Here is an 11062-nt window from a genome sequence, read left to right as displayed (position 1 = left end):
AATTGTCCATTGGACATCAAGCAGTGACCCAACACAGTACAACGATTGTTTATTTTTCAAATAATATTTTTCATAATGGCATTGTGTTTATTCATTGGCCAGAGGAGAACTGGCCCCCGACTGAGCCTGGTTTCTCCCAAGGTTTTTTCCTCCATTCTGTCACCTGATGGAGCTTGGGTTCATTGCCACTGCCGCCTCTGGCTTGCTTAGTTGGGGACACTTAATATTCAAAAATATTATTATTATGACTGTACTGACACTGTCATATGAGAAGAGAATTGAGCTGGATAATGACATAATTTATTGCATAACTACTTTATAAATTAAATGAACTAATTTAATAATTGATTATCCATAGATTTCTTACAATGGAACAGAATCAACTTCATCTGAAATGCATTATTTTCCTGTTATCACTGTAAAGCTCCTTAGAAACAATTGGTATTGTATAAAGCACTATATAAATAAAGGTGACTTGACTTTGATGAATATTACATTGAAATGCAATGTTCCAGTAATATGCAAAAAAAGTGACCTCTTGAATGTTGCTGGTTTCATGGATTTGGCAGCCAGTAATTTACTGAACAAAACACATTGTGAATAGTACACACTGAGAATCTTTGCCTTAATTTGTGTCCCAAACCCCCAATACTATGTTGAAATGAACATCCCATATTCCAGGATGCTCTACTATATCTAGAGGGTATTTAAAGTGCTGATAATCTTGCGGTGTGGAGGAGGATTTTCTATAATTTGGCTCCAAAAAAAAAATGCTAAGAACTAAAAACATGGAACTAAGAACAGAAGTGCATGAGAAAGACAGTTTCATCACATTTACTAAAAAAAAAATAACACTATCACAGGAAGTTGTGCTTGAATGCAGGAACAAACTACTTCACTCTTTTTGCATGGTCTGACAAAGAAAATGTTGATCTAATGAAAGTGGTTTTCTTGCATATTGTTAGGTACACCCATATGAAATCAACTGAAAAAAAAGGCCAGAATCTTGTCTCAATCCATCAATTTTCATTCTTCAGATATGAATCAAAGTTAGCAGTCCATTGTAAGAAAGGTACAAGCATAAGTCACCAGAGAAAATCATGTTTCACTAGCAGATAGAGTTATAAAGTTTATAAATAATTAAATTGGTCAAAAAAAAAAAGCATGGAGACATTCACAATAACAAAAATATGCTTTCATAAAACACAAGAAAATTTCTCCACATGAAGGACATGATACTTTTGAATTAAGTTGTGTAAATAAAGTAGTGTGCCAATTGTGATAGGATGGTTTATGGTGCAAGGATGTGTGCAACTACACAAAGCAGTCAAGGGTTTCAAAACATGGCCAGTGGAGAACTGGCCCATTGACCTTTTCTTGTGAACCTTGATAGAAACCACGATCAGTCAATGGGCCATAAGCATGTAAAGAAACCAACACTATTCTCTAGAAAAGACACAAGACATGCCACAGTGTTCATTCCAGGTCTTTATTAGACACTTGCAATTGAGGTTCAGTGACTACAATGGGGCCAACTGTTGCTTTCCCTTCTGAAACAATCCCTTAGGGAGAGAAAAAAAAAAAGAAAAAGATAAAGTTACAAGGCATTCATGGTTGCTCTCTATACAGATCATAGTACACAGCTTTACCTGAATCAGGTAGTGCTCGCCCTTTCCTGCTAAAGCCACATGTGGAGTCACAGCACATGCACATCTGGTCATTGTCATCTGCAGAAAGCCATCTATAAGAAAAGGCAAAGAAACGGTTATCAATTCTGATCACATCTTATCTGGTAAGCACTTATTCTGTTAGGACATACCCATTGGCAAAGGAGCAAGCCTTGTTCTCTGCACTTATGGGGGTTGAAGCCATAACTGCCCTCAAAGAACATGTGACGTATACCTATAAAAAGGATTTTAAACTTGTATACATGGGCTGAACATTCATCTCTTACAGAAAGACAGCACCATTACATACCAAACCACTATTCGCTTGCTGGAATCTGAAAGACTCCAAGCGAAAGTGTAGTTTGTCATTCTGAACTCTGTGCATAAAACCAGAAGAAGATCCCGTAAGCTTTGCATCAACCAGGCACCTGAAGCAAAAGAAAACACTTAGGCTCTGGTCACATATGAGAGTTCAAGCTGCTAATCCTTACTTACCCATGGTTCTCAATAAAGGAATAACTTGGAGCAGCATTCACATCAGGGACTGCGGTAGCAACACAACCATCTACAAAGAGTCGCAGAGGAACATGGTTGAACTGCTTCACAGAAGCTTCAAAATTCAAGAATTGTCCCAAGAAGAACTGATTGGATGGCCTCTCAAACATCCAGTCATCTGCAAGGGTCACAGAAATAGAACGAAAATCAGTGTCATTTAAGAGTCACTTTTACAAAGAGTGTATAACAACTTACCAGTCATGAGCTTTAGGGAAAACACCAGAACTTCCTCTGCAACCTTTGTAGCAGCAAAAGGAACCCAATTGGGCATCAGAACATTACTGCTAACATTGTGCAACCTAAACAGAGGAATAAAACATGGTTCATTAAGCTGAATTGAAACTGCTTCATTTATATTTAAAATATACCTTTACTACCTTGAATAGTGGCACTCAATTCCAACAGCTGCTGCATCAGTTCTTACAATGGGAGTTCCTACTAAAGCCTCAGGTGTGTAGAAGAGGGTGAATTTGTACACCAGCTCATCACCAGTCATCTGAAAACAGATCAAGAATCAGTCTAGGCAGTAACCCAGCTTTTACCCTCAATTACTATATAGTTAACAAGACTCACAAGCAGCCACTCACCATCAGAGAGCTGCCGCATGCCTGGAGCTCATACTCAAAGATAAGGACTTGGGTTGTTGGATCCTCCCCTACAGCTGCACAACCTCCCAAAGTGAGGAATGAAGGATTCACCAGCTGACCAGTTCCAAAGAAGTCCTTCTTAACTTCCACATGCACAAATCTCTCCCCACATTGTGCTGCAATACTCTCAGTAGCTATAGGTACACGCAGCTCAAAAGGCACATCTGGCTGTTGGGGTTCTTCAGGCACTACAGGAAAATGCCAGGTCAAAGGTACCAAAGGAGCCTCCATTAACTGTTTAGACTGACTACTTCCAGGATCTTGAAGCTTCCATTGGTTTGTCCCACCAGGGTTCGTCGCTGGTCTCAGAGAAGTTGATAGCTGTGACTCTTGGAGAGCTTGCTGAGAAGCTAAAACTGGTGACTGTTGTTGTAGGAATCTTAATGGACCCTGGCCTTGTTGAAATCCTGACCACTGTGCCAAAGACGAGCCAACTGCAACAAGCAGCAATAATCCAACACAACTGAAAACCACCAGCCCCATTGCTGAAAGACTCTGAAACCTCCAGAATACCTGTAAGTCTTCTGCTGTCCCTTTTTCAAGAGCAGGAAATGAAAGAGACTCCACCCCTTTTGACAAGCTTAATGATTTTCCAGACTTGTTTCATTAAAAGCATTGTACACACCAACAAGAGTACAACCTAGACCCAGGGGTGTATTCCAGAAAGCAAGGTTAACTTAGACCACACATTTACACATAGCCGGGTATTTAGAGAAACAAATATTTCCCCCCCTCCGTTTTCAATAATAACATTGTGCACACAGCATAGTTAAAAAAAAAAAAAGTTGTTATTTACATCCACCCGCATAAATACGCCGTTGAGCGCCATCATAACTATGCCAAACCTATGGGCGCCAGACCGCCAGTGTAGGGAGAAGGATAAAGCCATGCAAGCCAATCAGAATCCTCAGAATCGACAACAACGAATAACACGTGTAAGCCAAACAAACTGTAAACATAGGGCGCTCACATGACTTTAAGTATTTTCAGGCGCAGAAACCTCGTTTCTCCCAGTTGACACGGCAACACATAACCGGCGTTATCAGAAATCTCCACCTTGGCCAGAGTTTTTAGTAATAATCGTTTTCTGTGATAAAAAGGGTGTTTTCGTGCAAATGAGAGGCCAAACCGCAGGGAAATATCTGTGTCTTCCCTTCGTGTAAACGGGGCATTACACTCACATATACCCTGAACTCTCGGTTGATTAACCCAAACCTTGCTTACTCGAAGTATGCTGGTTCCAAAAATGCGTCCAGGAGGAAGTTCATCCAACTCAGAGTATGTTCATGGTTAACACTCCTGGGGCCTTTATCATGAATGAATGAATGAAGGAATGAATGAGGCATTTATATAGCGCTTTCATATGCACTACTGTACACCCAAAGCGCTTTACAATCATATCAGGGGTTCTCTCCTCAACCAGCACCAGTGTGCAGCATCCACTTGGATGATTTGATTCATATTTCCTTTATATATTTATTCATTTAAACTGTGCGTAATAATAATTGATAAACTAAATTTATACATATGTGATCGATTAAGGGTATAATAATTACATAATATCATGAAGCCGGCTTAGGTGGCTAGCCAGGTATGTTTCAGTTTAGTTTGTGCCAACCCTGGGTTTTAGGCACCATGAAAATGGTTTGGCTTTTAGCAGTGTTCATCGCCATAGTAACTTACGCTCCACAGCTAACCTGGTCCAGGGCAGGTTATGTTCCATTTTAGTAGCCTGATGCTTATTGAGAATAATAATTTTGTATGATATAGATATTATGTAATTATTATACCCTTAATCGATCACATATGTATAATTTTAGTTTATCAATTATTATTACGCACAGTTTAAATGAATAAATATATAAAGGAAATATGAATACACTTTAGAATCAATAGATAAAGCTATAAAATGATAGCCTGACTTCGTCATACTCATATTCTAGTCAGAATGTGAGTCTGATACTGCTCCATAGGGCTTTGATTATGAGGCGTGTCTTAACCGAACCAGGAAAAAAAAAAACTCTGCACTCAATTGGATAGACATACAACCAATCAGAGCAATGCAGTAAGTGTTTTTTTTACGAGCTACGCAAGTTGTCAACAGAACTCAACTACACACACGCTGGAATAAGTAGTAAAATAATGAGTGTTGCTTCTTTTACTTGGTCCTCCATGAGTGCGACCAAAGTAGAAACCACAACGACCACAGGGTTTTCATTGCGTCCCATCTTCTTAGCGACCATCGGAGCCAGCTGATAAAATAAACTTTTGCCGAATCCCGTAGGAAGGACGGCAAACACATCTTTCCGATCGACAAATGCCTTGATTGCAGTTCTCTGTTCATCTTTTAAAATGAATGCGGTGTCGATTTCTTTTACAACAGACGCGATAGCGGAATCTATACATCTCAGTTCTCCAGCTGCAGTCACCTTTGCGGGAAACCAGTTCAACCCAAGCGCTCTTTGATAACGTGATGATTGCGTAACTGCAGATCGTCTGTCCATCATCGTATAAAGCCTGCCCTGGCAATTTGATTGGCCCGACTAATTCTGAACCAATCATAATTACTCCTCAATGGATCGAGTCCAGACCGAACTTCCTGACCAAAAAATGTTGTGGGCGGGGTTCGGGCTGGCATCCAGGCTAATAAAATGACTACATGTAAGCTTAAATGTTCAATTCTCTCTATACCTTTATCAACTGTATAAACTAACTTCCCAACTTTTACTTGCACTGATATAGCAAGACTTTTTATTTTAGTTGTCCTCTGTCATAGACACCTATTTCCTGCTTACTGTGTAAATTTGATTAAATTCTTAAAAAAAATTAATCTCGTAATATTCTGCAGAAGAGAGAAATGAATTGCGCTGCTTCCCTCGTGAAAAATAAATCGCCGTTTTCACTCTCTCAGCATGTGATTGGCTGCTCGCTACTGATATCACATCTAAACTCAGGATCCAAGCCTGAGTTGACAGAGTTGATGATCAGCATCATAGTACCAACAAAGCCTGGTTGGATTGGTTTGGTTTTGTCAACTCAAAACTAATCCTGTAACCCCGAGTTTGTTCAACTACCATCATGGTACAGGCCCCAGACATTCTCAACAGAGCGACGCTAAGTGCGGGATACTACTTTAGTTAAATGCTGGTTTACATACTTGGTGCACATTGACACCTATTTGGTGGTTGTGCAATCATTTGTCAATCTTTTTGTTTAATAATGTGTATTCACTGTGAATAAGAACTATATCATTTGATGCTAATTATATATATATAAAAAAGAAAGACTGATTAAACTAAATAACAGTCTGTGTTTGCAAAGATAACATGGCTGTATAAGTTTATTTTTTGTTTAGTTATTTTGGTCTGCATTTCAGCGTGTCTCAAGTCTCTTCAAGGGGAAAAAGAAATAGAGGTTGAGAAGTGAAAATATCCCATATTCCAGGATGCTCCACCAGTTCCAGGGGATATTCAAAGTACTAATCTTGCAGTGTGGAGGAGGACTGTCTATACTTTGGTTCTGCAATACAAACACAAATGCTAAAAAGAAAGAAAAAAACAGCATGACAGAGTGATTCAGCACATTTACTTAAACTTATCACATAAGGTTGTGTTTGAATTCATGAAAAAAACTACATCATTCATATTCAATAGTCAGACAAAGAGAATACACTTGATGTAATCAGTGACAAGTCTTTTCTTGCATATTGTATAGTAACTACATCCGATTAAAAAAAATAAAAAAGTGGGGCAGAATCTTGGTTCAATCCATCAGATATGAATGCAAGTTTGCAGTCCATTGTAAGAAAGGTGCAAGGTTAAGTGGACTAAATTATTGGACACAGCCAGCATAAGTCTAACAAGTTATAAATTGGTAAATAAAAATAAAAAAATTCATCCATTTAGACTATGCAAAAACATAAGCAGAGTTCTCAATGCAAAATAGATACTTTTTTCCAAAACAGTAGGAAGAATGAAGTTGTGTAAACAAAGTACAGTGTCACTTGTGAAAGGATGTGCAACCTCAACTGTATAGCTTATTCAACTTTCATTTGAAAAATTTTGCAACACCAGTTTAACGGAATCAAAAGTGAACTGTTTAAATGTCTTCTTGGTCATGCAAGTGAGAAATCATGGAAGCAAACGGAACAATTCCAGTGTCAGTTAATTGAACTTCAGGCCGAAATATTCACGTCGCTATATACCAGTGCAGGTACAAGATCAGTCATAAGCATGTAAAGAAACCAACACCATCCTCTAGAAAAGACACAAGACATGCCACAGTTCATTCCAGGTCTTTATTAGACACTTGCAATTGAGGTTCAGTGACTACAATGGGCCCAACTGTTGCTTTCCCTTCTGAAACGAGGCCTTAGAGAGAAACCAAAAAATAAAAATTAAGGCATTAATGGTTGCTCTGTATACAGCAAAATAAAGATCCTAGTACACAGCTTTACCTGAAACAGGTAGTGCTCGCCCTTTCCTGCTGAAGCCACATGTGGAGTCACAGCACATGCACATCTGGTCATTGTCATCTGCAGAAAGCCATCTATAAAAAAGGGCAAAGAAACGGTTACTCAGTCTGATCACATCTTATCTGGTAAGCACTTATTCTGTTAGAACATACCCATTGGCAAAGGAGCAAGCCTTGTTCTCTGCACTTATGGGGGTTGAAGCCATAACTGCCCTCAAAGAACATGTGACGTATACCTATAAAAAGGATTTTAAACTTATATATGGGACGAACATTCATCTCTTGCAGAAAGACAGCACCATTACATACCAAACCACTATTCGCTTGCTGGAATCTGAAAGACTCCAAGCGAAAGTGTAGTTTGTCATTCTGAACTCTGTGCATAAAACCAGAAGAAGATCCCGTAAGCTTTGCATCAACCAGGCACCTGAAGCAAAAGAAAACACTTAGGCTCTGGTCATATATGAGAGTTCAAGCTGCTAATCCTTACTTACCCATGGTTCTCAATAAAGGAATAACTTGGAGCAGCATTCACATCAGGGACTGCGGTAGCAACACAACCATCTACAAAGAGTCGCAGAGGAACATGGTTGAACTGCTTCACAGAAGCTTCAAAATTCAAGAATTGTCCCAAGAAGAACTGATTGGATGGCCTCTCAAACATCCAGTCATCTGCAAGGGTCACAGAAATAGAACAAAAATCAGTGTCATTTAAGAGTCACTTTTACAAAGAGTATAAATACTTACCAGTCATGAGCTTTAGGGAAAACACCAGAACTTCCTCTGCAACCTTTGTAGCAGCATAAGGAACCCAATTGGGCATCAGAACATTACTGCTAACATTGTGCAACCTAAACAGAGGTATAAAACATGGTTCATTAAGCTGAAATGAAACTGCTTCATTTATATTTAAAATAACACCTTTACTACCTTGAATAGTGGCACTCAATTCCAACAGCTGCTGCATCAGTTCTTACAATGGGAGTTCCTACTAAAGCCTCAGGTGTGTAGAAGAGGGTGAATTTATACACCAGCTCATCACCAGTCATCTGAAAACAGATCAAGAATCAGTCTAGGCAGTAACCCAGCTTTTACCCTCAATCACTATATAGTTAACAAGACTCACAAGTAGCCACTCACCATCAGAGAGCTGCCACATGCCTGGAGCTCATACTCAAAGATAAGGACTTGGGTTGTTGGATCCTCCCCTACAGCTGCACAACCTCCCAAAGTGAGGAATGAAGGATTCACCAGCTGACCAGTACCAAAGAAGTCCTTCTTAACTTCCACATGCACAAATCTCTCCCCACATTGTGCTGCAATACTCTCAGTAGCTATAGGTACACGCAGCTCAAAAGGCACATCTGGCTGTTGGGGTTCTTCAGGCACTACAGGAAAATGCCAGGTCAAAGGTACCAAAGGAGCCTCCATTAGCTGTTTAGACTGACTACTTCCAGGATCTTGAAGCTTCCATTGATTTGCCCCACCAGGGTTTGTCGCTGGTCTCAGAGAAGTTGATAGCTGTGACTCTTGGAGAGCTTGCTGAGAAGCTAAAACTGGTGACTGTTGTTGTAGGAATCTTAATGGACCCTGGCCTTGTTGAAATCCTGACCACTGTGCCAAAGACGAGCCAACTGCAACAAGCAGCAACAATCCAACACTGACAAATTCCATTATCATTAAACCCAGAGAACAAGAGAATGTTTGTTGTGCTCCTGCTGTGGCTTTTTCTAGAGCAGGAAATTGCAGTGGCTCCGCCCCCTTTTGACAAGCTTAATGATTTTCCAGACTTGTTGCATTACTTTTCCTGACACAAAGGAGATGTCTATGAAATTCAACAAGACTGGCTGTAGTCAGTTTTATTTGCAGACTTTTTTCTTACAGTGATTTCTTTCTATTTTTATTTAATACCTGCTACAGACGGTGCAATTTTGGCAATCCTATAAGATTATTACAAATTACACTGTATGACAGTCAAACCAAAAATTATTCAGACACCAGATATAATTTTTTATATATATTTTTGTACTAGTGGGTGCAGGACACTATAGTTCATTTATGTAAGTGAGGATAGCAAAATCAAGAAAATTGTGACATATTTATACCCAAAAATTTCACTGCCAGTAAAATTTATAAAAATTTGGGAGTAAATATTATTCAGACACTTTGAACTGACCATGTTTTGCTGAAGTGTTTTTTCTTTAATTGCTAATGTGACCTTTTTACACAACAGACCGAACAAAATTAAGCTTTGTTTGGTAATTGGTTGACCTAAATTGGAATTATCTAATTGTGTACTTAAATTTAACAGCCGACAGCTATTCAACCTAATTAATTTGTGATACAGTCTAACAGAATGGTGGCCAAAACCAGTGAAATAGCAACTGATTTGAGAACTCTGAGTTCTTGTCATATTTTATTACCATTTTCTAAACTATAACGAATAAACTGTGATAATGTGAGAAATGTTAAAGGTGTTTGAATAAATTTTGGTTTGACTGTGTATATGTGTATGTATAAATATGTATGTATGTGTATAGGCTATATATATATATATATATATATATTCACACACACACACACTCCAACAATGTTTATTTCTCATCACACAGTAAAGCCTCTCAATGATAATCCACTGCCGTATGAGCTCCTGTGCTGTTGTGTTCTTACAGACTCTGCCAACTGCCAAACAAAAAACACTCTTACAACCTCTACACTTGAAACAGCTTGAAAAAACATCCACAGCTCGCTATTAAAGGTCTCTGAGTTGCTGCCTTTAATATCCCATTGCTGTGGCGAAAATGAATATGGGAAGTTAATGTGATTTTTGCATTAGCAGATTAGAAACGTCTTTCATGCTCTCATTCCCATATTAGACCACAGCTAAGCCCGAATAGCTTTCTCTTTGTGCTTAACCTCATAATGTCAAGAAGACCAAACTCACTTTGAATGTGGTGGGACATGTATTTTAAATAAAAAAAGTTTGGAAATGAGATGAGGAGGAACATCTCATTCTGGTTTGATGTCACATTGTTGTGTGTTTGAGTGCTCAAGTCCAGCAGTGTCCACATAAACTGTGTCATCTTTTTTTGTATGGTGAGTTTTGCTTGAACCTTTCAATAATGTATGAAGTATGTTTCGCATGGATATAGAAAATTCCGAATGGAAGGAACACGTAGCCTCATTGTGGAAAATTGCTCTTGCTAAATAAAAATAAAAGTATTCAAACTATATGCACTAATTTGCTAGCGATAGGAAAGTACATACTTTTTCGTCTGATGTAAATACCTTTGATATGCCCCCTTCTTGTCACATGTTAATTTGTCTTTGCACATAAAAACTAGCATTAAGCCATTTTTATTCACAAATAATTTAGCCCCAGTCAACAAGTGAGATCATGATCCCAGTGACATCACACCATTTTTATACTGTGATACTCAGTGTGAGCAATATGTGAGAATTGTGAATTCAAATTGTTGAGCAGGGTGAAGTTGAAATGTTGGTCACCGGGAGGACATTATACTTCCTGTTTCTCAACACTGGAAAAATGTGGATACTGCAGGATCTCTTACTGTGCGTTCACACCGGACGCGAATAGTGCGTCAAATTCGCGTCTACCGCGTCTAGTTTGACGCTTGACCACTTTGTGTTAATTCGCGCGTCAAAAAACAAAAGTTTGAAGCGAAATTTAGGCGCGTCACGCACGTCGGATTCGAAACC

At 38.9% G+C, this 11062-nt stretch overlaps 2 protein-coding genes across 2 annotated transcripts; both read right to left on the bottom strand.

Moving 5' to 3' along the window:
• Positions 1–1468: 1468 nt before the first annotated feature.
• On the bottom strand, positions 1469–3390 carry LOC130096188 (zona pellucida sperm-binding protein 3-like). Its single transcript, XM_056262868.1, has 8 exons — positions 2810–3390; positions 2600–2718; positions 2418–2521; positions 2163–2340; positions 1978–2095; positions 1820–1902; positions 1650–1741; positions 1469–1562 (listed from the first exon to the last, which is right to left on the bottom strand). The coding sequence occupies exons 1-8, from the start codon at positions 3350–3352 to the stop codon at positions 1477–1479; spliced, it is 1323 nt and encodes a 440-aa protein (XP_056118843.1). The 5' UTR covers positions 3353–3390; the 3' UTR covers positions 1469–1476.
• Positions 3391–7153: 3763 nt separating this feature from the next.
• On the bottom strand, positions 7154–9050 carry LOC130096208 (zona pellucida sperm-binding protein 3-like). Its single transcript, XM_056262891.1, has 8 exons — positions 8483–9050; positions 8273–8391; positions 8090–8193; positions 7837–8014; positions 7652–7769; positions 7496–7578; positions 7326–7417; positions 7154–7239 (listed from the first exon to the last, which is right to left on the bottom strand). The coding sequence occupies exons 1-8, from the start codon at positions 9020–9022 to the stop codon at positions 7154–7156; spliced, it is 1320 nt and encodes a 439-aa protein (XP_056118866.1). The 5' UTR covers positions 9023–9050.
• Between the last annotated feature and the right edge of the window lie 2012 nt (positions 9051–11062).

This window comes from Rhinichthys klamathensis, unplaced genomic scaffold (genome assembly GCF_029890125.1).
Source record: "Rhinichthys klamathensis goyatoka isolate OS25496 unplaced genomic scaffold, OSU_Roscu_1.1 h1tg000196l_1, whole genome shotgun sequence".
Lineage (NCBI taxonomy): Eukaryota > Metazoa > Chordata > Actinopteri > Cypriniformes > Leuciscidae > Rhinichthys > Rhinichthys klamathensis.
Note: the sequence above shows the minus strand (reverse complement) of the source record. Positions and strands in the feature narration are given on the sequence as shown.